The following is a 25,949-nucleotide window of genomic DNA, read 5'->3' on the forward strand; positions in this document are numbered from 1 at the left end:
TTGTGCATTTTTTTTTCTGAACTCCACGTTGCGCCTTTGTAGGTATATGTGTAAATCTCCTGTTTGCCAAAGCAGACGTGTGCCTTGCCATCTGTTCCTATTCACGGGTTGATCATACAAGAGAAAAGCGTGTACGTACTTCACGTATACAAACACACCCTTCTGCCACCCCGTATGGAAAAAAATACTATTGTGCGCTTGGCTTACTCTAAAATTGAACTTATAGTTCAAAATTGTGATACTTATTTGGATGGGAGGGAGTATATGATATCGGTTCCATAAACAAGGGTTATCGGTGCTACGGACCCATCTTTGATTTTGAATGGTTCCTGAACTACGGTTACCGGTCCCCTAGCCCTACATCAATCAGCTCCCTCGTTGATCTCTACGGTTCCACCTAAGATAGTTATTCTTTGGCGCTCTTCACATACGTCGGTTCCATCGTTGATCTCGACGGTTCCACCTAAGATACTTATTCTTTGACGCTCTTCACATACATCGGTTCCATCGTTGATCTCAATAGTTCTACCTAAGATTGTTATTCTTTGGCGCTCTTCACATACGTCGGTTCCATTGTCGATCTCAACGGTTCCACCTAAGTAGTTGTTCTTTAGCGCTCTTCGCATACGTCGGTTCCATCGTCGATCTCGATGGTTCCGAGTGTGTAATAAGCGGTTTGCGGCGTTTGTATATGATATCGGTTCCATAAACAAGGGTTTCCGGTGCTTCGGAGTTAACTTTAACGGGCCCATTTTTTATTTTCGGCGGTTCCTGAACCATAGTTATCGGTCCCTAGCCCTAAATCCGTCGGCTCCATCGTTGATCTTGACAATTCCACCTTAGATAGTTATTCATTGGTGCATCAAAATATTTGTGTCTGTTGTGACAGCCATCAGAATATTATCTAATCTTGTATGAAGGGTGTCATTAGAGAAACAGTTAATCGCCTGTGGTGTAGTGCAAGGTAAAAATAAAATTCATTTGAAGCATAAGGTTGGGAAAAGCGGTAGGAGTAAGCGAGGCGGTTGGCCTTCGCCCAGCGCCCTAGGCGCAGCCTAGGCGGTAATATAGTTTTAACTATAAAGGTATATCTATGGTTATTATATGTGTATTAATATTAAGTTAGGGCATATAAATAAGCTAATTACCAACTACTACCATTGGAATATGGCCCGTTTGGCATATCAGTGCAATATGACATGATATCTTGCTTGGGTAGACAATATCTTGCTTGCACTACCTTGACTTCCATTTATACCCTAGGCGAGGCGTTTGGCCATCACCTAGAGCCTTAGCGTGCCTAAGCGCCTCCTAGTCACTGCCTTTTGCAACAGAGAACATATTACACTGAAACTTTTATGGTTACCAGTACATTCACTAAAACTTTTATGATTGCATGTTCTTCATTCTTACGTATCCTGATTGCATGCACTCTGATTATGTGATGACTTAGTTTCCCTTGTGTTTTTATTTCTTCACTCTGATCTTCGTCAAATTCTTCAGAGTTTGAAACTTTTCTAAAAATCTCCCATTCACCTCCCCTCTGGGAGTAAACCTGTCCTTTCACCCCCCCCAAGACGCCATTTTTTCTGCCAGCACCGAAAAAAACCAGTCGCCCCCCAGGACGCCGAATTCCGTCGGTTCGGCCCATTTTTGGCCTGACGATCCCAGGCCGAACCCAGCGCACTGGGGCACTTGGGGGCTCCGACGGAAGGAAAAGTGGCGCGTGGGCCACCATTGTCAGGCGAAATGCCTTCTTCGCCCAGATTCGACCCGCACGCCATAGGCGCCACTTCCCCTTTCGTCGCCATGCTGATCCCGGCGCCGCCCACCTGCCCGCTGCTCCGTCGCTAGAAAGGCCATTTCCCTGTCGAAAGAGAGTTTCTCCGCGACAACCTCCATCCCGCTCCTAGGCGAGCTTTCCAGAGCTCCGACCACGCTGGCGGGGATGCCGGCGTCTTCCCACCCACCAGGCCCGCAAGGTGTTCGGCGATTTGCCTGTTCGGCAACGAACTCCGATGACAAGGAGGCATTCGCGGCTCTGATGGAGGAGGAAGCCGAGGCCGACACCGACGACGAAGAGCACCTCATGATCCTCGCTGCTCTGGCCGGCCTGTTCGCCAACAATGCAAAGCCACGGTGAGGTGGCTCGGCGCCAGGTCGCCGCAAGAGCAAGTAGAGGCATCGAATGGAGGGCTACTGCTTGCTCTACGCCGACTACTTCGTCGACGCTCCATTGCATGGCGAGAAAGTGTTTCGGCGTCGTTATCGGATAAGCCGAAAGCTCTTCCTTGGGATTGTGAATGCCATCCAGGAGTTCGACAACTATTTCATTTGAAAAAAGGATTGCACCGGCACAGTTGGATTCTCCTCACTCCAGAAGTGCACGCCAGCTATGAGGATGCTTGCATACGGAGCTCCTGGTGATATACATGAAGACTATGGACGCATGGGTGAGTCCACCACCATTGAGTGTTTGTACAAGTTCTGCAGGGCAGTGGTGGCAGTGTTTGGACCACAATACTTGCGGTCACTGGCGGTGTCCTGGACTAGGGGGTACTCACCACATCGTCTCCCGACCAGCTGGATCGGGCCGAGGATCCCCATGGCGGTTCACTCATGGGCCAGTTCGGACAGCCCATGCCGCATACAAGGGATATTCCACAAGACTTGATGATCAAGACAAGGACTCCTCTCCACCTACGTATTCGACTAGGACTCTTGTTATCCTAGGCCTCCGGTATGTTATATAAGCCGAGGCTAGGCTAGTCGATAGATCATCATGAGATTATTCATCATACCCTCAGGTTTAGACCACAACATACGATCTCGAGGTAGATCAACTCTTGTAACCCCTATACTCATCAAAGTCAATCAAGCAACATGTAGGGTATTATCTCTTCGAGAGAGCCCGAAGATGGGTAAAATCCCGTGTCCACGTTACCATCTATCCTAAGACACACAGCTTGGGACCCCCTACCCGAGATCTGCCGGTTTTGACATCGACAATGGTGCTTTCATTGAGAGTTCCTCTGTGTGATCGGCAAAAGGATCAATGGCTCGCCTGCAGATCAACTGCCACGTCGGCGTCTTCGTCGCCGCCTCGACTGATCACCTTGGCTTGACCGAGGACTGAGCCCTACCTCCAATCATCATGTTCGGACGAGGGCCTTCATCAACATCAACTCTGATCTCTATCAAGATCATGGAGGAATCATCCATGGAGCTTGGGGGCTCGATGTCAACATTGCCCTCGGGCGACCGTGCTGTTTTTCCGAACATCGAACTTGTATCCGCTACCACCACCTCCTCGAGCATCGCTTTGAGGATTTCTTCGGTGGAATTGTGCGGAATTGAGTCTACAACAACACTGTAAAATTTCGGCGCGTTCCGATGGAGCAATCTCCGCCGGTCTCCGATGTACCGGAGCCCCGTCGAATCTGGACGGGAATCTGGACGAGTTTGGAGCGTGGTGTCCAGCATCTAGCTCGGACGTTCTTTGGAAGATCCAACCGTTGATCGGCTGCGGAATTCCTATATCTATCACCCCTCAAAATTTCAGCTCGATCCCACCGTTCAAACTCCGGGAACTTTCCGATTAGTGCATCACTTTTCAGATCTGTTTTCTGCGCGAGGACGAATCCGACCCGAGTTCATCTTTTTTATGAACGGGATTTCGGACATCATTTTTGAAGGAAGTTTTCTATGGGGTATTGTGTTTTGTTTCAAAACACATCCCACTAATTTTAAAGTCTTTTCCAATATGATCTTCACCATCGCGCCGGTGTCAAACCAGCCCGACAACATTGCTCCACGGCTGCCGACCTGCGCTAGACACGTCGTCGCTTTGTTGAGCCGAGCTCAACTTTTTTGGATCATCATCTCGGCAAGCCGAACAAGAGTTCGGCATTGCGAAGGATAAATCGTCACCAACATCGTCGCCCCACGGATTACACGGAGCGGGCACACCCGCATCGCCGCACGGTCACTTCATCAAGCCAGCATTGACCACGTCACGAGTTACGACCTGCATCGACATGGCCGCACCGTTGCTTCTTCGAGCCGATGTCCATCACGCCGAACTATTTCAACACCTCGGCTGACATGGCAGATGCAACATCTCCTTACCGACCTGCTCCGTCACCTTGTCTGGATCGGGGGCTTCGCTATCCCTTCATCAACCTACTCCAGAGACTTCGGCGTCGTCAGCCGACCAGCTTCGTCACGTTAACTGGACCGGGGGTTTTTCGTCGACGAGCCAACCTTTACCAGCATCGTCATGCCGTCGCTTCACCGCCCATCAGGCAATGCGTATGCGGATCGAGTCCCAATTTTGGGAGTCACTTTTGTTCGGACTGCTACAACAAATAAACTAGGTGCTATTAATCCTAGCAAGTTTTGCTTGTTTGGGTTTATTTTTCCCAAGGAATTATTACTTTGGTTTGTTCCATCATCTGTACATAGGTCTATCAAATGGTGGCCGCATTAACGATGGTCGTGTGATGGTTCGGTCAGTTTCCGTACATAGTTCGGCGACCGCCGCATCCGGAACTCGGACCGACCTGTGAATTCAGGCTTTGCCATGCCTTTACCACATCACGCCGACGCCCTGCATCAACATTGACTTCGGCGCCAGGCCACGTATCTTTAAATAAATTATTTTACGTAAATTAATTACGCAAGGATTTTTATATATTTATATTATTATTGTTGGTCTGCACTATTTTACATGTGCAGGTAATGGACTTCGACTGCGTCACGTGGTCTCTTCGGCAAGCCGACGCCGTCGTCCCAATCGGCGTAAATCGGCTCGCGTGTCACCTTGTTGGTCGTGTTGCCTCGGGGACTTAGGCATCGCCGAGAGAGCTCTACCTCATCGAGTGTTCGGCACACAGACCATATTTCTTTTATTACTCACTTTGCATAATTTATTTATTATGCAACAAATTTTTTAATTTATTATTATTACTATTATCTTCGGTTTGCACTATTTTTTGTGCACATGTAAATGGTTCGGGTCGGGCAGTGTTGTCACCTCGGCGTACTGACATACCACGTCACCTCGGCTGGACGGGGGGCTTCGTCAACACTTCATTAACCCATGCCGGGGACTTCGGCGTCACTCTGCCGGCTTGCATTGGCCGTGCTATGTCACCACTTCGGAGTGCCGAGCTCTTCGCTCCGCCACCTCGGGACCGGCTTGGGGGATGGAACCTTGTCCCGCATCAAGCTCGGACCGCGTCATCAATGCCGAACACATTAACCAGCTAAGTCGCTTTCATGCTCAAAGTTAAAAAAAATTAACTTGTGTTCGGTTCGGCCATGCTCACATACGTTGTTCGTTAAAAGAAACTCCCCTTACCCATGCTAACTGGGGGCTCTTAAATTTTACACGAGCCATTCTATAATAATGTGTTTTCTTCTTGGTCGTTGCAAAGTCTTTTTCTACCACTCCTTTTTCGACTCGAGTGTATGGTCAATATCCGGATAGCCTAGCTTCTCTCTAAAGCCGCTCGAGTTTAGTTCGCTAAACTGGACTCGGAGAAGCACTCCGCCTTCGGGATAAGGAGCTTGAAGCCGTAGGCTGACCCGTTTGAAGTCTTGAGATCGGATGTGTCATGTTAAAGCACGACATAAGCACATTTTTTTAAGAAAAGACCAATTTCCGGATTAGCACCAAAATCTCGGTTTAGACCGGACGTCAAGATTTTACATAAGTTTTGGCTTTTTGAGCCTATGGCACTTTTGAACTATTTGTGTGTTTCCAGCATAAGTCTCGTAGTGCTACGCCGGACACCTTTCGAGATTCTGCAAAAACATTCTCGGATATTGCTATATATGCATCGATTTCGAATTGTGTCTTTGGTCAATAGTTGGGTTGCCAGGCTCTTGTGTTTGCCTCCTACGTTCCGCTTTGTTCGACTAGGTGTGCAAAGGGAGAACCACTGCGATTGTGCTTCCAGCTCGCATGGTTAAGCACCTCGGTGGAGAAAGCCGAAAACTAACTGTCACAATAAGCGTAAACTGGTCAGCGATCCGATGACTGTGTTACATGACGGGCCGTTCATAACATTGCCGAAGTGTTTACGGCTTGACCTCGGCTGTCGCCGAACACTAACCAGGGGCTAGTAGCTGGCCTCCCAACTTTAAGCTCCTATGACTAAGTGAAAGTTTAAAGCCCGCATATCTGATTGCCTCGTTTCCGCTAACACAACCGCCTCTGGGCACCGAGACGTCGGCTTAGGGTTGTCTTGTTATTACGGAAACACCCTGCGTAGTATCTACAAAAGGATAGAAGCCGATCATGGTCCACTTTCAACTAATAAACGGTCGCAACGAAGTCAAAATAAATATATCATCAGCATTTGTATTCAGTATACAAGCGCTGCCTTCCGTAATCATCGTTATAAAGCCATAAATATGCATCAATTTGACGTAAGATTTCGGTCAAGCTGGGTTGCCTGGTTCCTGTGATTACCCCTACGTTCCCGATTGTTTGGCTAGGAGGTAAAGGGAGCACCTCTGTGATTGTTACTTCCAGGTCATCCGTGTTAATACCTCGGACTGGGAGAAGCCGAAAGCTAGCCATCTTAAAGAATATAATTGGTCGGCAGCGACGGAAGCGAAAATTTAGGTCCTTTAAAAACCACAGAGTTCGGGAACTTTCCCCACAACTAAATCCTCAATATTTTCCTCCCACATTGATCGTAGTTGAGGTTTCATGACATAATCAACATGAAAGCCTGGGAAAAGAAACCTATAATGGAACTATTTTTCCCAGAAGATGTCTTATAACATATCTCTCCGTGTACCTTTGTTTATAAAACTGTATGGCCGGATTGCCTTGTTTTCCGTAAATCTTTTGCCATTATAAAGGCTTTATAAAGTGGGACAAACACTCCGTGGCTACTGGCCGAGGAGGTTGAAGCCGATGGTCGGTTAACAAAGTTTTTTACAATGCGGATCCGAGCATTAATGATGTAAAGTACTTGGGTACATAGAATCATTACACATAAATTGTGAGCAAAAATCAATTTTTTCGTAGCCCTTTTAAAGAGTCAATGGCACAGTCTCTTTGAGACAACCGAGCAGCTGACATAACGCTCTCATAGTTCCTTATTGGCATTGATTTCCCATCTATTAAGCCCCTTGAGGCCGACCTTGGTGAGCTCAGCTTTCTTTAGCTCTAACTCCTTTATGAGATATTTATTCTCTTTCCGAGAAGTTTGTGTTAAACACAACAAAATTTTCTGTCAAATGGATATCGATCCTTAATTCGGCCACCCGTGCCCACACTAAGGCTCGGGGCTACTGGGCTTCGTGCTCATTATTTATAAATATTAAAGGGGCACATCGATCCCCTGATCTGATGTTGCCACCCGACCAGTGTCTCGGGGGCTACTGCATTGCTTATTCAATGCAAAGATTCAAAGTGCTCAGTGTTCGGCATGACCGAACTATGGGCAAGCGCATCTTCAGACAACAATAAGTACCATCTGAGACTTATCCGACATCAAGCTAATATATCACGGCGACTTCTCACAACCCTCTCTCAGGGGCCTGTCCGCCGATCATTATTTTCTAATATATTACACTGCATTTTTATTCCTACGTATGCTGCCGAGCTAGGAGTTGATCCTGAGGCTGATTTTGCAAATCGACCTGAGTCTCAGGGGCTACTAGGATCAGCAGTTTTATGTTTTCCTTCAGGTGCATATCGGGTTTTAGACCGACACACACCTTGAGGGCTACTGGATATACATATACTGGCTATATATCTCGGCAGAGAATAAATTGCACCAATAAAAAATATTCACAAAAAATCAGCCCACGGTCGGGGTGGTGCACCACCTCGGAAGCAGTCCGGCATAAAGCTCGGGCGCCAGTGGCTGGCTCCATAGAGGGCATTTCCGGCATTAAGCTCGGCTGAATTAGTTCAATCTTTTAAAAGACCGAGCTAGTTTACGACACCTCGGACGCTGACCATCGTTGGAGCTCGGAAGTGTTCCGGCATAAAGCTCGGATTCGAGTGGCTCGTTCCATAGAGAACTTTTCAGCGTTAAACTCGGATAACCTCCTTCAAACTTTTTCAAGCCAAGGTGATCTATGACACCTCAGATATAGTCCGGCGTTGGAGCTCGAATATAGTCCGGCGTTGGAGGTCGGATATAGTCCGGCGTTGGTGCTCGGCTGCAAAAGATATCTCGAATGCAGTCCGGCGTTGGAGCTCGGATGCAAGAGGACACCGCTGCACGGGAACAACTTCAAACCCGAGGTGTGGCGTAAAAAATAATAAGGCATTGATAAAGGCCGAGAACTTAAAGGGGCTCCTCGGATACCCGACGTGTAAACTCTTCGGATTCACTTCGGCGATCCTCAAGATCGAAGATGAGAAGATTTGTTGAACCAGTTTTCAAGACCGACGACCGAAGAAGAAGAACGGTTCGGAAGAATCGAGGAGCGTCCCCAACTTGAAGACCGGTTCAGGGGGCTACTGACGGTGTCCTGGACTAGGGGGTACTCACCACGTCATCTCCCGACCAGCTGGATCGGGCCGAGGACCCCCATGGCGGTTCACTCATGGGCCAGTTCGGACAGCCCATGCCACATACAAGGGATATTCCACAAGACTTGATGATCAAGACAAGGACTCCTCTCCACCTACGTATTCGACTAGGACTCTTGTTATCCTAGGCCTCCGGTATGTTATATAAGCCCAGGCTAGGCTAGTCGATAGATCATCATGAGATTATTCATCATACCCTCAGCTTTAGACCACAACATACGATCTCGAGGTAGATCAACTCTTGTAACCCATATACTCATCAAAGTCAATCAAGCAGCATGTAGGGTATTATCTCTTCGAGAGAGCCCGAAGCTGGGTAAAATCCCGTGTCCACGTTACCATCGATCCTAAGACACACAGCTTGAGACCCCCTACCCGAGATCTGTCAGTTTTGACACCGACAGTCACCCAATGCTGAAGACACTGCTTGGATCCTAGCACAAAATGCAGCAAGAGGATTTCCTGGGATACTTGGAAGCATCGACTGCATGCATTGGGCATGAAAAAATGGTCCATTTGCTTGGTAGGGGATGTGCAAAGGCGCCAAAGGAGCTTGCAGTGTGGTACTTGAGGTAGTGGCCACACAGGACCTCTGGATTTGGCACTCATTCTTTGGTATGCCAGGAACTCACAATGACATCAACGTACTGTAGTGCTCGAATGTCTTTGCCAAGTTTGTTGAAGGTCATGCTCCTCCGGTGAACTTCGAGGTCAATGGGCGCCCCTACAACAAGGGATACTACCTAGCAGATGACATCTATCTGAGATGGTCCATATTTGTGAAGACTGTCTCAAACCCTGTGCCGAGAGGCAAGAACTCCTACTTTGCCAAGTGTCAGGAGGCTTGCGGGAAGGATGTTGAGCGGGCATCTGCTGTTGTCCGGTACCCCGCTCTGACCTGGTCGAAATCTCAAATGTGGGAGGTGATGAACTGTTGTGTCATCTTGCACAACATGATCATTGAGAGCGAGCAGGAAGAGCCATTGTTTGACACTGAACCATATTTCAGGCAGGGTCCTCTTGCAACTGTTGATCACCAGGTACCGGCATCATGGGCTGCCTTCCTCAATATGCGTCAGGAGATCCGAGATCCACAGGTGCATCAAGAACTGCAACACGATCTGGTGGAGCACCTATGGAGGCTCAAGGGCAACGCCTAGTTCGATGTGTTTTTAATTTGTGTTTGAATTATGAGTTTGCTTGGTTAAACTATTTGATTAGAATTCATTTCTGTGATGAACTATGTGATAAAAAGTACTTTTTGTTGAGTTTGTTCCGAATCGTGTCGAATTTGGGCTGAATTTGCGCCAAATTTGGGCCGAAATCGGCGGCTGGGGGGCGAACTTGGTGGGTCGGCTGGAAACCCGAGCCTCCCACGCCGAATATATCACCGGTTAGCCCCTAAGCGGCGCTATTTCAAGCCCTCGGGGGGCGAACGGCTAGAGATGCCCTTAGATTTGGGGATTTTCCCTTTGTGAACCACGTTGCGGAAGTGTGATGTGACATTGGGGGCCTGAGGCTCATTAATTCGAAGAAGAAGAAAATCGCGAAAACCAATGCACATTTCCACTTTCACCGATCCTCTTCTAATATTCAGAGAAAAAAAGAGGGTCACGAATCCATGACCAGGACATGAGAGAGTCCACCCAAAAATCCAGAATCAGCCCGTGTTCTGCATGCCCGCGGCGATTCCCTTCATGGTGAGGATGAGCGTGTCCTCCAGCCCGGGGTCGTACTCGCTGCTGGGGTTGAGCTCCATCAAGCTCTCTGCCGTCTCGTCGATGAACTCCTTGGACAGCGGCGGTCGCGTCGCCGGCCTGAACTCGCCGTCCCTGATCCTCTTCAGAGTGTACGCCTGGCACACGTTGAGCGCCGTGATGTACGAGTCCCGCAGCAACAGCCGCTGCCTCAGGTACGGGTCGCTCTCCAGCAGGTCTTCGTGCCCAGCAACCTACGCATGCAAGTTGCAATTTCAAGAAATGCACATCAATGGTGACATGATCTCATCTCATCGTCTGCAATATTGCAAGCAGCCGAAGGTGCCCACGTTGATCAAGAGCTCATTTACCTTCAGGAGGAGGCTCTGTGTCTCGGCGTAGTTGGCTCTGAGCTGCTCGCCGAAGGGCCAGAGGTCTTGGGGGACGAGGAGCTTGTCGTAGAGCGCGGCGATGCCGGGGTCGCCCTTGGCGAAGACCATCTCGAGGAGGTCGATGGTGACGCGGAAGAAGGGCCACTCGTCGTACATCTCACGGAGCGTGGCGAGGCCGCCGGGCTTGTCCATGGCGTGCCGGAACGCGGCGCCGAAGCCCAGCCACACGGGGAGGTGGAACCGCGTCTGCGTCCACGCGAAGATCCACGGGATGGCGCGCAGCGACTCGATGCCGCCGCCCGGCTTCCGCTTCGATGGCCGGCTGCCGATGTTCATCCGCCCGTACTCCGTCTCCGGCGTCGCCGACCGGAAGTACTCCACGAAGCGCGGCTCCTGGAACACGATGGACCGGTACTCCTCGGTGGCCACCGTGGCCATGTCGTCCAGCAGCGCACGCCACTCCGGCTTCGGGGACACGGGCGGGTTCATGCCGTGCTCCAGCGTCGCCGCCGTGAACCTCTGCAGCGTGCGGAAACAGAGGTTATCCTCCCCGAACGACTTCTCGATCACCTCGCCCTGGACGGTCACCCGGAGCGAGCCGTTGACGGTGTTGGGCGGCTGCGACAGGATGGCGAGGTGGCTCGGCCCGCCACCGCGCCCCACGGTGCCGCCCCGGCCGTGGAAGATGGTGAGCTTCACGCCGTGCTGCTCCGCCACGTCCACGATCTCCTCCTGGGCCTTGTAGAGATACCACGCCGCCGACAGCCGGCCGGCGTCCTTGCCCGAGTCCGAGTACCCGATCATGATCTCCTGCTTGCCATTGATCCTCTCCTTGTACCAGTCGATGGAGAAGAGGAGCTCCATGGTGGCGCGCGCCTGCTGAAGGTCCGCGAGCTTCTCGAACAGCGGCACGACTCTCATGGGCTTCTTGACGCCGCACTCACGCTGCAGCAGCTCGACGGCGAGCACGTCGGACGGCGCGGTGGCCATGGAGATGACGTAGGCCCCGAAGCTGTCGGCGGGGAGCTCGGAGATGACCCGGAAGGTGCCGAGCACGTCCGCGACCTCGTCGGACTGTGGCAGATCCGGGCCGAAGAGCGGGCGGTTGCCGCGGAGCTCGTTGACGAGCCACTCCTGGCGCTGCTCCTCGGGCCAGTCCCGGTAGGAGCCGATGCCGAGGTGCGTGGTGATGGCGTCGACGGCGTCGATGTGGCGGTCCGACTCCTGCCGGATGTCCAGCTTGAGGAGGCAGAGGCCGAAGGTGGAGACCTGGCGCATGAAGTCCAGCAGGCTGCCGTCGGCGATCAGCTTGTCCCCGCAGTCGCACAGCGATCGGTAGCACAGCTCCAGAGGCTCCAAGAACTGCAACAAACCAAGGTCAGCATGGACCAAGACTGCATCAAAATGTAGTACTACTTGATTCTGATTCTTAAAACTCATTTGCAGTGGGGAAATCAAAATTCGGCAACCTCCTCGACCCTCGTGTAGGTATCTTCTTCTGGGATGCTCGATTCTCCATTGGACAGGATCTCTCGAGCGCGCTCGCAGGTGTTGTACAGCTTGTCCCTGACATCGCCGAGGATGATGCGGTAGGGCTCACGCGGAGAAATCTGCTTCCAAAACTCTGCAGCACATGAATGTTTGCCAATTATTCAGTTGTCAGGCGAGTTAAAAGGAATTTCTTTCTGCAGGCTGTTAGCAAAATTGGATTGGATGGGGCATGCATACCGATGTAGTACTTGGCGTACTTCCGGGAGGACAGCCGGTGCAGCTCGTCGGCCCGGGCCCGGAGCTCGTCGTTACAACGCCACATAGAAAGCTGCACACGAGCAAATGCATGGCTGGCGCCGTCAGAAACTGAACCAGAACAGTGTACAGAACCGGCATCGACTTGGCATCATAGAGATTGAGGAATGGCACCTCGAACATGAGGCTGCCCATCTTGGAGAAGTACATGTTGGCGGCCATCATCCTGGCGAGCAGGCAGACGTCCCTGGTGACCTCGGGGGTGACCCTGGGGTTGCCGTCGCGGTCGCCGCCCATCCAGGAGGAGAACTGGATGAGCGGGACGTCGTAGGGGAGGCGCTCGTCGATGCCGATGTTCTTGAGCGCCGTGTCGACGCGACGGAGGAACTTGGGCACGCCGTTCCAGATGGTGTCGTGGAAGTAGCTCATCCCCGCCCGCATCTCGTCCTGCGGCGTCGGCGGCGTCCGCCGGATCTCGTCCGTCCTGAACGCCGCCAGGATCTCCCTCTGCAGTGCCTCGTCGATCTCCTGCTTCTCGTTCTCGGACACGCCCTCCACGCACAGCTGCGTCAGGCACGTCCGGATGCTGAGTGAGTGAAACAACGCCATGAAGAGCACACACACGTCAGCACTCACTCACTAGTGTTGCTAGTGTCGATTGATTTAGTGCTCGAAACTACCTGGCGTGCTTCTCGAGGAGCGAGCGCCGGATGGACTGGGTGGGGTGCGCGGTGAAGACGAGGTCGATGGTCTGGGACCTGAGCGCGTCGAACACCTCCTGGGGCGTCTTGCCCAGCCCGCCCACCATCCGCTGGAAGGTCTCGTCGATGTCCGACTCGGTGGGCGCCAGGGCCTCGTCGGCGAAGCCGCCGCGCCGGCTCGTCTCCATCTTCTTCTGGTACACCATCTGGATCTCCTCCGCGAGGTTGGCCAGGTTGAGCATGTGCGACAGGGAGCTGGACACCATGATGGCGTCGCCCACGTCCAGGCTCGTGAACAGCGCCCCCAGCTCGCCAAGCTTCGCCGCCCGGTCGCCCGCGTCGCGCTGGTACTCGGCGGACACCCGCAGGCACTCCTCGACCTGCACCAGCAATCAACAGTCCCTTGGTTGGTTACTTGGTTTGATTGATCATCGGAGAGAGCATGTGCGGTGCAGGAGAATCAAGGGATTGCTCTGTCAGTGCCAAGTGTTTGCTTGCGTACCACTCGTCTGAAGTTGCTGCCGTGCAGGTCCTGGATGATGTCGAGGAAGCGGGTGACGAGGAGGGCCTCGTAGTTCTGCAGCCGGTCGTCGTCCTCCGTCGCCCCGCCCCGCGCGAACTGCCGGAGCTGGGCGTCGACGGACTCGGCCACCGCCGCCGCGCGGACGCCGCTCCTCGGCGCCGGCCGCCGGAGCACGGCATACTGCGGCAGCGCGAGCCGCCTCCGGCCGGGCTCGAGCTTTATCAGGAGAGTGAACGGGGAGGTGTGGAGGGAAATCATCGCGTATAGAAACTTGACACGCCACGTATCAGCAGGACATGGCGGGAGAGTACGGCGAGCACGCCGTCCTCTGGGTTTTAAGCAGCGGGGGGAAGCGGAAGAGGATTTGGGTCATTGGGTGGCTGTTGCTAAGACCATCTCCAGCCGTTCGGCCTCCAGGCCGTTGAAAAACTGCGCCCTGGGGGCGAGCCGGCGCTAGTTCGGCCCCTGGGGACGGCCTAGCTCCCAGCCACGGCCCCAGGCCCCCCTCCCCTAGCCTTGGCAAATTCAAACGTAGTTCATTTCCGCGCTAAAAATAAACGCCACAATCCGGTGATCAAGCGGTGATCGGCGATCGATGAAAAGTTCGACGTACAAAAATCAGAACAGAAACGCGCATCAGACGGCGAGGTCGGCCTCCGGCGTCGGCGGAGTCGGCGTGCGCGGGCTTGACGGGGTCTCTTGCGCTCGCCGAACTCGGCCTTGATGCGCGCCTAGTACGTGTCGATGCTCTGGTTCGCGCCGGTGGTCAGGTCGACGCAGACGACTTTCCATGCCTCGGCGAGGCATTCCTCCTCCTTGGGCGCCCACTTGATGCGCGGCTCGGCTGACCTGGCCGTCCGCTTCTTCTTCTTGCGCCTCCTCGCCGGCTCCTCCTCGTCCTCTTCCTCCTGCTCCTCCTGCTCCTCGTCGCGGTAGATGTAGACGAGCTCGCCGTCCATGCCGCCGCTGAGATCCACCGCCTCATCCGCGGTGAACCCGGGAGACGCGGCGGCCGCGGCCGATCCTTCCGCGATGATGTCGTCCATGTCGGTCTCGGTCTCGTCGGCGTCGCCGAGGTGCGAGAAGGGCAGTGCGCAACGGCGGAGAGGGGGCGTCGAGGAGGATGCGTACGCGGGCGGCGAGTAGTTGTATGGAGGGTACTGCACGCCGGTGAAGGCGGGCGAGGGCGTGCGCTGGGCCCGGTGTCCATGGGGGAACGTGACATTTGGGTTGAACCCACCGTGCACGTCGACGTCGGCGTAGCCCGGCGATCCCCATGGCTGCGGCGTCGGAGACCCGACACCTTGCTGGCCCCAGGGCGCGTACGGCGCGTGGTTGCCATGGGGATTCATCATCCCCGCGCGTGCCGCCTCGGCCTCGGCCTGGTCCGCGGAAGCGGCAGCGGCAGCGGCACCCGCAGCCGCGCGTGCTGACAGGCCTTCTTGGCGAGGGCCCTGTTCCGCCAGTCGGCGGTGACGGCCTCCCGTCGTTGTACTTCTACCCTCCAATCGGCGTTTGTCATGCCCGGCGGCTTGGACGGCGGCGCCCTCGGCTTCCTCTGCTTCGGCTGGGCGACGGAGGCGGGGGACGACGTACTTCTTCGGTGCCATGGCGGCCGGCTGGGAGGCGAGCGGGAGAGAGAATGGCGGGAGGAAAGGAGAAAATGAAAGGGAACTAAGGAAAAGCGGGGAGAAACGGCGGGAAGAGGCGCTCGACTCGCCAACAGGGCGGACCCACGCGCGCCTTTTCGCTTGTGCCGGCGCACCAGACGCCGCAGGGCGCCGGGTTCTGCCTGGGTCCGCCGGCATCAGATTCGGCCCGAGCCGGCGAAAAACGGGCTTCTGGAGGCGACTGAACCGTTTTTTCGGCGCCGGCGTGACAAAAACGCCTAGGGAGAGCCTGTTGAGGGCGCGGCTGGAGATGCTCTAATACTAGCATCTCCCCAGTCTCTGGTGTGGCTAACGATTTTTTGCCACGCGTGCCATACGATTTTTTGCCGACCGTTTCGCCGGTTCCACGGGCCGTACCACTAAACCCGTCACCGGTCCACAGCAGCAGTCGGCACACCAAAATCTCCAGGCCTTTGCTGCTGTGAGGGTAATGCGAGGTCGGCCTCTGAAATTTCTGCGCCCAATATGGCTCCTCGTTTTTGTTCTTTCTGGTGAACCGACGCTTTGAATGGCTGAAGAGCTGCAGACTGGTTTCTGGTGTGGAATGTTGCGCGCTGGACCAACAGAGACATGGGGGAAGCTGCTAAACCTCCCTCCGTGACAGTATTGACACTGGACAGCAACAATCTGATAAAAACTAGTAGATGCAACCAAATATCATCTTCGTCGGAAATTCACAAAAATGGCATAATAAATTGGCATCCCAGTATCCAGACTTTGGAATATTCTGTAGACGATGAGACATTGTGCCGCTTCAATTGGTATCTGCACAGATATTCGCAAAGCGAGGCCACTTGCTGCAGCAAGAGTAGAAATGACCACCTTCCAGTTCTTCACAGGCCACAGGAACTGAGGAACAGATCAGTCTTATAACAACGGCCCATCATGTATATATCATCAAAATATGCATTACCATCTCTGAATCCCCCAGGAAAGGAAAGTGCAATGCCAACCTTTCTTGCATACTACGAACTAAGAAGATCCGAGACATGAAATGACATCTACTAGTAGGGATGAGTATTCAGTTGCACATCTCTTACAAATGAATAGAATTCTACTGTAAGAAAATATTAACTTAGTCGGAAATTTAAATTAACCAACATAAGAAGAATAGTGTAGATACTCCCTCCGATCCGAATTAATTGATGCAGCCTCTACACAATTAATTCGGACCAGAGGGAGTATAAAAGATTATGCTAACTCTTACTTACTACATGCTTGCTAATGATTTCTAACATGAAGGAAATTCTATTCATGAATTGACTAACATGAAGAAAATTCAAGTGCATCTCCTGATTTAGATTTTGCTACTCAAATACAAAGTATGGAGGTAATGCAGTGAGACTTCTTAAGAATTATTTTGCCTTTATCAAAAAAAAAAACATGCTTGCAAATGACAGGATAACTTTTTTTATCAGTATGCCCCCATCTTATTAACAATGCAAAGAGACAATTTTTAGTGCAATGCTACAAAAGATAGCTAAACATACTTATTTTATTAGTCCATATCACTACCATTAATAAATAATAAGATAAATTTACAGGATGTGGAAATGATTTAACATCTCTACAACCACAGGGATCTAAGATACACTACCATGAACTAAAATAAGGTTAAAAAAACAGAGCTACAATATCTAATTACAATGAAGAAAAAGGTGTTATTCACATTTTCACTCTTCATCTTGTACTAGTTGCATATACAGAAAAGGTTTGTCATATGCATTCTCAGTTGATATCACTCCAGTTATCATCATCACCTCCCTCATCACTGGCCACAGCCTGATAACATGGAAGTAATCAGGGGGAAACGAAGAATAACCAAAAATCTGATAGAGGGGAAATATTAAGGCAATGCATACCTGCCGGATTGCATTCGCCTTCTCCAAAATTGCTACAACGCTGGAATTGGCAGTGGACTCGGTTGACTGCGATGAGGTGTTTGTCTTAGATCCATTTGTTCGTCTTAAGTTGAATGTCTGCATTGTACAAACATGTTAACAAACTAGTGAGTGCGGTCCTTTAGTGTGCTGTGGTGCAACTGCAGAGAATCAACAAATCTCAAAGGGCATGAAGGGCTGTGGTACGCAAGTACACCAGTTCATATATTTGACATACCTTGCTCCTGATTTGCTGAAGCAACTCCCCCCTTTCGTCCAAACTGTTAACATCATTAAATACTGCTTTGGGCTTTTCATGTCCATTCAGCTTGTGCAGATCTGGCTGCAATAGTTTGTTATGTAAAGTGAGGAGAAATATCAGTATCACATACAACAGTCAAATGCTACAAACTAGGTAATGACCTTTCAAGTTCAAGAATCAACTAACCGTTATTATAAATATTACTGCCTATGTAACTTTTTATAAGACGTTTTTAGAGGTCTTATATTAAGTTACAGACGGAGTACTTTGTATGGCATTCATTCTATGAACATAAAATGCGAACTCACTCGCAGTGATGAATCCATAACTTTGATTCTATTGGTCTGACTACACATATCACACTTCATTCTATGAACATAAAATGCGAACTCACTCGCAGTGATGAATCCATAACTTTGATTCTATTGGTCTGACTACACATATCACACATACGAAAGTTCCATTTTTAACAAATTTAGCCAGCTCGTCACTTATATCGATAAAATTACCAAATAATTATCCAAAAACCAACTTCCAGACTGGGGAAGACGAAGTGGGTTCTTCAATTGCGCTTTTTTTCCTTTCAAACTCATTGGTGGGAAGTAGCCAGACTGAGAACATAGATAATAAATAACATTTTCTTAAAAATAAAATAAAATGCAAACAAACCTTATCCCTGATTTGCTGAAGCAAGCTTGATTTGATCTCAAATATATTAGGAAGATTACTCCCTTCTTTGATCACATCAACTTTCTGATGGTTCTGCATGCACAGAGTTCATATAATGTCATTAGCAAGAGATTACAATGACAACTGATACCAAGGTATTCGAAAAAGGGTTAAGTCTTACCACTTCCTTAACATTTCCTTGTGGAAATGGTGGTGCACACGGCGGAAGATATTGTTCCTGCACAGGAGTGTGTACAGGTGGTAGACTTGAGGCATTCTTAAGCATGTCTTTAGCTGTAGAGTCTCTTTCTTCATCTAGGGAAGTTGTTTGTCTCATTGTCCTCCACTGCATTGGGGGAAGAGGAGGCGGCGGCGGCATCTGATCTTCATCTGGTGATAAATTGACTGGATTATGTGGAATGAGCGCATCTCCATTTTGATGATTACTTGTTGACATCAAAGTGTCAAAGTTCGGAAGTTCTCCAGCAGGATGGGATTCTAACGAGCCGAGTCCATTATGATCTCCAATATCTGAAAGTGAAATAGTGGACTTCTCACCAGATAAGTTCATCTGCTCGAATCCCATATAGCTAGAGACAGGTGTTGTGGAGGATCCTATCTGATTTGAATCATTATGCAGCTCATGATCCTCCAATCCAATTCCATCTTCTTGATCCCACAACTCAGAGTTTGAATATAAACGTGGGCTTAGATCATCATATGAAGAATAACTGTAAGATCTACCAAAGGTGTCATCTTCTGATTCAGAACCACTACCAGGCTGTGGGACAGAAGACCCTGGAAGTAACTGAAATGTTGGTAACATCATATCATCAACATTATCATGAAGGTTGCCATCAGAGAAATCTAGGTTCAATTTCGACGTTTCAAATGCACTCATGGGGTGAAAGGATATTTTCATATGCTCTAGTGGCGGAGATGATTTCTCAGAGTAATGGCGACTAGAGAAGATTGACGACTTTGGCAGTCCATCCATGCCATTATCTGCTTTCTTCTCAAACTGAGATGCATCAAATACTGCTTGCTTTGGTGCAAGAGTAGAATTTACAGTAGCTTCATCAAACCCATTTGCATCAGTGTTCACTCTCCCAGATGACATAGGAAGATCATTATACTTGGGAGAAGTTCTTCTCTGAAGTGTATTGGCAAGGAATCTTTGTGCAATGCTCGAGAAGCTTGATGCAGACACCACGTGCAAGTTATTCCTTCCAGCCAAGTCAGTGCCAGAGTATGTTTCAGCACCATTTTCAGCATTACCTTCAGATTCTAGAAGCTCACTTATTGAAGCTTGCTTGCCATTCAAATTTCTGTGCTCCCTGTGCTCGAAATATGTGGAAGAATCTGAGGGCCGGTCTGTTTGACTATAAACTGCATCAGGTGTTCTTATGGCTGATTGATTAGTCTCTGGGTAGCTTTGGCTTGCAGAACCAGGACATATGCCAACTGGAGGTTTAGATGGTTCAAGTCCGAAGAGCCCAGCATTTGTCCAGAGCTTAACAGAAGATAATTCTACAGAACTAGTAGGAGCATGTGTGGGAAGGTGTTGGGTTGCAGATCCATTCTCTGATGACTCGTTCAAAGGCATTGTCTGTGAATTAGACACTTCAGCCATGCCACAGCCACCAAATTCCTGATGATTTTCTCCAGGATAATCCTGAGGACTCCTTTCTGAAATTACAGAGTTAGCAGTGGTATCACCAGGTAAGATTTTTGCAGGAGATACCTCACTAGTTGGAGCAAAGGAAATGGCAGGTTCCTGTACAAGACAACTAATGCTTTCAACAGTACCATCTTCTGACGCATCTTCTACATTATTCTCAGGGATCTGATTGACAACAGACTCTTTATTGGGAGGAAAAACTGCATAGGTTGACAGCCCTGGTTTTGAAATCTCAGGAGAATCTCTGGGGGCAACTTCTGCCTTACTCTCAGGAATCTCATTTGCATGAGGGGACCTTTCATTGGGTGGTGTAGCTGTATATGCTTGCGGTGCCGGTTCTGAAATTTCAGTGGGGTCTCCAGCAGCATCATTTTCATTATTCTCAGGGATGGTGGTAACAGATGACCATTCATTAGGATGTATATCTGTATAACCTGACAATGTATGCTGTGAAATATCCGAAGCATCTGCACTTGACAAACTGGGGAAATCAGCAGTTCTTTCAAAAGTATGTAACATTCTGGAATTTGGACTTGTATCAGGAAATTCAGCGGGAGAAGAATCAGGAAGTGAGACGATATTATCTGCCGACTCTATTTGAGGTGCATGAGCATTGAAGGAATGTACTGGCTTCCCTCGTTTTTTAGTTTGAAAGTCAACTTCAGTCTCTGTCTCGGATTCAAGTGTGTTAAGTGCATCCATGTAGTTATCTGTTTCACTGGGGACTTCATCACGGTGGTTTAAGCCTGATGATAGTAACAACTTTGCCTTCTGAAGTAAGGCCCCCTGCTGCTCCAAGGTCTCCATCTCACTATGATCAAATTCTCGCTGCACGGGCTTAATATGTTTAGTTTCTGCATTTTCAGCCCTATCCATGACAACATCATCACAGTAGACAGAACTTGTAGTCATGACAATTGCAGTCTTTTCATGCCATTCAACAGAAGGTGACCTAGCATTCATCTCATCTGACAGGGAACCTTGCCTCGAATCATCACCCAGATCATCTGCCCTGGTCCCGCTAAGCAAGATGGGGGAAGAGGCATCATTAAGCTTGTGCATATCAATATTTGACAGCTTGTCATTACCATTCTCATGAGGAACTACAGAAGGCTTCGTATCTGAAGCTTGTTCTGCAAAACTCAGCCGTGCCTTTGAACTAAATGAAGAAGATCTGCTTATATTGTCAGGGTTGGATCTTGCATCAGATGTAGATCTATGCTCTGAAAAACTCCGGCCATCCATGCTGGGAGATGCACACTGCCTGCTGCAAAAGAATTATTATGAGTACTGTCCTATATGTATTGTTAAATACACAAGAAAAATAAAGTCATGGACGATGAAAACATATATGCAGTTGTTGTATCTTCGAGTTCAGGATTTGTGTGTAAAACCTGCTGGTAAGTTGAACAGCAGTGAGTGCTCGCTGCAATTCACCATTCCTATGCCTGGATGCTGCTTGTCCATGATATGGTTCTTTTAAGCGTGATCCTTTTCTCTGTCCAAGTTCAATCAAGTCTTTCAGCATAGAGTTACCAACAAGAAAAAAAAACTTGCATCTGCCAAACTAACACCAATAAGCCACAACCATCCAATAATGAAGCACGGTACCTCAGCAATGCATTTAGCAATAAAGACTTGATGTGGATTAAATAACAGTGTTCGTAATAATTAATTCCAGATTAGTACATAATGGTTGGCATGCTCATAGATTAGACTGGAGCAGTAACAACACAAGTAGATTGATTTGAAGTTAGTTGTGCCTGTGTATTGACTAAAATAGCTATACATAGACATTGATCTTCGGGCGCAGAAAACGATAAATAGAACCTTGATTTTATGAGATCTCCTTTCTTTTTGGAGATGTGCAGTCTTGTCTGCTCTCATCACATCCCATGATTTCTTGAAGTATGATGGATCAGAATATCTCTTCAAACAAGCCCCAGCACCAGCATTATCAAATCTGAAAATAAATCATGTTAGATACACAAAATCGCTTGAAAAATAAGAAAACAAGCATACTTACTTGTCGAGAAGGTAAAGTCGTGGAGGGTCTCGACATTCTTCATAGGAATCCATCATAAACCGAGGCAAATCACTGGATAGGAGATGATTTTGCTCATTTTGAAGTTGTGTGTGCCAATCAGAGCCTGCATTTAATTAGCAAATTAAGTAAAGCTGCACGATGATCTTAAACCAAATTGTTGGTTATGGTCAAGAGACAGTTGATTATGAGAGTTACAAATGAGCCGTTTTCTACCATGTTGGTCCCGTAATGGTAAAGCAAAAGTTAGATTAATTATTACTGCCAGCCAGGACTGCTCTAACATTATGGACAGATTAACTTATTACCCAAAAAGGTTTGTACTGATTTAGTGACACCAACCTCAATCAGTTGCCATTTTTTGTTTTGTAAGTTTGCCCTGAATTCAGATTGCCACTGCTAATACTCACATCAGTATGATGAAGTCAACATCAACCAACTTCAAATACTATCAATACACTTCGATAAATTAGTGGGAACTACATATGGGCAAAATAATTATTGATGACTAAAATGTGCGTAAGAATCCTTAGCTCGTTTTTCTATTTTTCTACTTGTGAACACATGTATAGTCATTGATGAAGTAACTACCTGGTACATAAGCAAAATGTATATGGCTCTTCTGATTCTTCACAGCTTTTTCAAGAGACGGAAGTGCTGCTTCAATGTTCTGTACTCGAGTCAGTACCTTACGCCCCCTAGCCGATGTAGTTATAACTTGCTCATGTAGGTCATGAAAAACATCTGCCGCAAATCTGATATGACCAAAGAATATCTCAGGCGTAGTAAACTAAACGTTAACAATTTAAGATGAATATAAGAGGATTTATAGCATTCCTTAAGCCAACTAAAAGCTAGCAGATCAATTATGACATTGTCATAAGCATATGGCATTAAAATTTGGGGCGAAATAGGCAATGCAATGATAAATAATAAAAACGGTAAAATCGTAAAAATGACTTCCCAAGCGTGATGACAGTTTTCGATCAACAACCAGTAGAAATTGCCAGCAGCCATGGAAACACTTGCACAAGAACTAGCAAAGACTCCTTTAGCCCCAAGCACTCACAAGATATCTACGAATTCACTCAACCACCCAATAGACCGTCTAGAACAGGAATTTTTCAGACTGACAGTCTACATCACAAAGAAAATATATGATCTTAATAAGATAAATTCATCCTAACATGGGATCTTACACAAAACATGGCATACCTAGACTACACCAATATTTCCTACCAATTCAGTAAAGCATGCCTCCAAAAACCTAGCAAAGGCGGTAAAAAACCACCTGATTATAGAGGTTAGCTCGTATAACACTCTGAAGACGCACAATTTGGTTCTACCCGACCCAATCCTAATTCTCTCTCGGAAAATGAGCTCAAAAGCCACCAGTGCCCAAAACGAAATATCCACTTCCAGCCAGGAAGCACTGCTGGTTTATCGATAACCGGCGAGCGGAAACCCTGCCATAATTCCTAGAACCCGGCGCTCAATCTCACATAATCGAATGCAACCACCTCAACACCAGATCCCACTACCTTCCAATCACCCCCAATCTCAAGCACAAACACCTCAACTACACTAACCAGCGACCAAACACTTCCCCAACCGCGGCTGCCCGCCAAAAGTAGCACGCGGAGAGCACCAGATCCCACCCTGGAAGACTGGAACCAAACACGCAGTCGCGGAATCGAGCCGCGCACGAATAGTAACTGAAATCGGGCCGCGAGGCAGAGAGCAACGAAGACGAGGGGAGGGAGCTGGCTTACTCCGCGAGATCTCCGAGCTGGCGCAGGATCCCGACGAGGCCCGCGACGGCGATGCCCTCGAGCAGCGCCTTGGGCTCGGCCTCCCCGGCGGCGCCGGCAACGCCGCCTCTCTTCCCGGCCCCCGCGCCGCCGTACAGCCCGGGGTCGCCCAGCCCGACCTCATTCCGCACCTCGAACCTGACCAGCGGCATCTCCACCGAGCGGGCTCCTCCTCGTCCTCACCGCCGAGGCGCGGCCATCGTGACGCCTGGCGGTCGCTATAAATGCGACGCCGCAACGGCTACTTTCCCAGTGGGAGCAGGTGCGCCGACTTTGGGGCGTCACAGGTTGCCGCCTCCGCACGGAAGAGGACGGCCGAGGGGAGTGGCGGGGAGGAGGAGTGGAGGCGACGCCGAGGCGCGTGGGCGTGGCGGGGAGGGGGAAGGGACGGGAGGGGGAGGAGCGTCGGTCTCCGACAGGGTGCGGGGCGAAAGGGACGGTGGGAAAGGGAAGGCACGCAGCGCTGCGGGCACGAGGGGGGTGGGCAAGTGGCGCGTCCGGTTCCGGTGGTGGTAGTAGGCAGGCGCGGCCTGGTGTGATTATGCTTCAGCTCAGGCTCGACTTGGGTGCTAGATGCCGATGCCGATGCCGCCGAGTCGAGGCTGCTGGGTCGCGCGGGGGCCGGGGGTGCTTTGCCACTTCCGGCCGTGGCTGGCTCTTCTTGTTTTTCACTTCCTCGGGTTGCCGGGGGTTGGAACATGCGGTCTGTGCTTTGCGTTGCGGCGTGGTCCCGTCAACTGTGTGTAAAAAAATGCATGTGCTTCGTGCTTCTAGCCTATCTTTTCCTTTAGCACAAGGGTTTCAATGGTATTTTTACACACAAAATGGAAATAGGAACATTTAGAAGCCGTTCGGAATCCCTCCACTCTACAACTCCGCTGCGGAGCGGAGCGGCATGCAGTTATATTTCAGCGAGCGGCTGGCAGGGTGCTCCGCGTGCTCCGCTCTGTAGCGAAGGAACGGAGGGTTGTTGAACACAGCCTTAAAACCGACGTCTAATTTTTAAGATTTCCCGGCAAACGCCTAGAATTGCCATTCGAAAACAGATAAAATAGGCATGATATGATGTTTGTAAGAGATTTGTCATACTCTGAAAGAAAATCGCCATGTAGCATAAAAAATGGCAGAAAAATTGCCAAGCCGCGCAAAGTAATTGCCATGCGTTCGACCGGGTCTGGCGGTTCTAAGGACGTTTGCTCGGATTGCTTAAAAATCTGACATTCGCTGGTTAGTGGCATCCAAAAGAAAAAGGATTTCTATTGCTATAGGTCTATGTTGCACTTACCACTACACCGCTAAAAACTACAGTTGGTCTTTTAAAACTTTGTGGACAATATCTACATGCATGTTTTTCCTTTGGTTATACTCCCTCCGTTCCTAAATACTTGTCTTTCTAGGCATTTCAACAAGTGACTACATACGAAGTAAAATGAGTGAATTTACACTCTAAACTATGTCTACATACATCCGTATGTGATAGTCATTTGAAATGCCTAGAAAGACAAGTATTTAGGAACGGAGGGAGTATTTTTTAGAAAATGGATTAAAAGAAAAGTTTAGCCTTGTAGATTTGGTGTTTTCTGTAACTTATCACTAGAAGAAAATAAAGATACAATGTGTATTACTTCCTCCGTTACTAAATATAAGTCTTTATAGATATTTCATTATGAAACACATACAGATGTATATAGATACATTTTAAGTGTATATTCATTCATTTTGCTCTGTATGTAGTCCACCTAATGAAATCTCTACAAAGACTTATATTAGGGATGGAGGGAATAGATAGCACGTACTCAAGACGGTCTATTCTGGCTTGGGGATGTTGTTGAGTTATAGTTAGGGTAGGCCTAATTATTTAACGGAACTGTCTATAAGATATGGATGCCCAAAAGTATAATGTAGCCTTTTGTAAGTACTTGAGTCTTCACATTAGTAATGATGGTGGTAGAGTGGGTGATGGTGGAGCAGTGGTGCTCAATGATCGTGTCTGCAATTTTGCAAGGAGCACATGAATGGCATTTAATTTCATGACAAATGGATGGCATGGCAATGGATAAAAACGTCATGACTATGCTCTCCTGCCATAGAAGCGGATTTGTAGCACCCGGGTGCTCCACACCCCTATACGAACATTAAATCTATAAAAATACAGAGAAATTTCAAAAAAAATCTAGGGGTATCAAACATGTGTTCCCGATCTACTCCTGTGTGAAATTTCGTGAAAAAATACCAGGAAACGTATTCGTGGCGAAAAAGACAAAAAATTCCTATGTGTGAAAAAAACCGGTTTGGATGAATTTTTGT

The 25,949-nt window shown here is 49.2% G+C and overlaps 3 protein-coding genes across 4 annotated transcripts in view; 1 reads left to right on the forward strand and 2 right to left on the reverse strand.

The window, feature by feature from the left end:
• Positions 1-9,726, forward strand: part of LOC141042762 (uncharacterized) — a 48,984-nt gene extending 39,258 nt beyond the window's left edge. The window contains exons 2-3 of the mRNA XM_073511650.1: positions 9,220-9,449; positions 9,576-9,726. Of these exons, the coding sequence (XP_073367751.1) occupies positions 9,220-9,449; positions 9,576-9,726 (381 nt within the window). The remainder of the gene's footprint in view (positions 1-9,219; positions 9,450-9,575) is intronic.
• Positions 9,727-10,110: 384 nt separating this feature from the next.
• LOC109776770 (phosphoenolpyruvate carboxylase 1) lies at positions 10,111-14,069 on the reverse strand. The gene is made up of 7 exons (XM_020335434.4): positions 13,605-14,069; positions 13,082-13,482; positions 12,576-12,987; positions 12,384-12,474; positions 12,125-12,279; positions 10,635-12,017; positions 10,111-10,517 (listed from the first exon to the last, which is right to left on the reverse strand). Exons 1-7 carry the CDS (start codon positions 13,881-13,883, stop codon positions 10,227-10,229), a joined length of 3,012 nt encoding a protein of 1,003 aa, XP_020191023.1. The 5' UTR covers positions 13,884-14,069; the 3' UTR covers positions 10,111-10,226.
• Positions 14,070-16,772: 2,703 nt separating this feature from the next.
• LOC109776768 (SCAR-like protein 2) lies at positions 16,773-24,195 on the reverse strand. Of its 2 annotated transcripts, none has more exons than XM_020335433.4 (10): positions 23,604-24,195; positions 22,423-22,586; positions 21,814-21,937; positions 21,618-21,750; positions 21,182-21,285; positions 18,288-21,051; positions 18,107-18,199; positions 17,414-17,518; positions 17,158-17,274; positions 16,773-17,077 (listed from the first exon to the last, which is right to left on the reverse strand). In XM_020335433.4, exons 1-10 carry the CDS (start codon positions 23,792-23,794, stop codon positions 17,024-17,026), a joined length of 3,849 nt encoding a protein of 1,282 aa, XP_020191022.1. In that variant the 5' UTR covers positions 23,795-24,195; the 3' UTR covers positions 16,773-17,023. The 2 variants fall into 2 exon arrangements, with proteins under 2 accessions (XP_020191022.1, XP_020191021.1); XM_020335432.4 differs by having other exon boundaries at positions 18,288-21,054; positions 23,604-24,179.
• Positions 24,196-25,949: the final 1,754 nt, after the last annotated feature.

This window comes from Aegilops tauschii, chromosome 3 (assembly GCF_002575655.3).
Source record: "Aegilops tauschii subsp. strangulata cultivar AL8/78 chromosome 3, Aet v6.0, whole genome shotgun sequence".
NCBI classification, from domain to species: Eukaryota; Viridiplantae; Streptophyta; class Magnoliopsida; order Poales; family Poaceae; genus Aegilops; species Aegilops tauschii.

What these genes read in the sequence shown, in the direction of transcription:
- LOC109776770 (XM_020335434.4), bottom strand. Translation starts at nt 13,883, where the DNA reads ATGATTTCCCTCCACACCTCCCCGTTCACTCTCCTGATAAAGCTCGAG. An exon ending in TGGGCAGCCTCATGTTCGAG is followed by an intron (nt 12,475 to 12,575) that starts GTGCCATTCCTC and finishes GCTCGTGTGCAG; the next exon opens with CTTTCTATGTGGCGTTGTAA. An exon ending in CCTACACGAGGGTCGAGGAG is followed by an intron (nt 12,018 to 12,124) that starts GTTGCCGAATTT and finishes GGTTTGTTGCAG; the next exon opens with TTCTTGGAGCCTCTGGAGCT.
- LOC109776768 (XM_020335432.4), bottom strand. Translation starts at nt 23,794, where the DNA reads ATGCCGCTGGTCAGGTTCGAGGTGCGGAATGAGGTCGGGCTGGGCGAC. An exon ending in GGAGATCTCATAAAATCAAG is followed by an intron (nt 21,286 to 21,617) that starts GTTCTATTTATC and finishes GAACTTGGACAG; the next exon opens with AGAAAAGGATCACGCTTAAA. An exon ending in AAGGAAATGTTAAGGAAGTG is followed by an intron (nt 18,200 to 18,287) that starts GTAAGACTTAAC and finishes CTGTGCATGCAG; the next exon opens with AACCATCAGAAAGTTGATGT.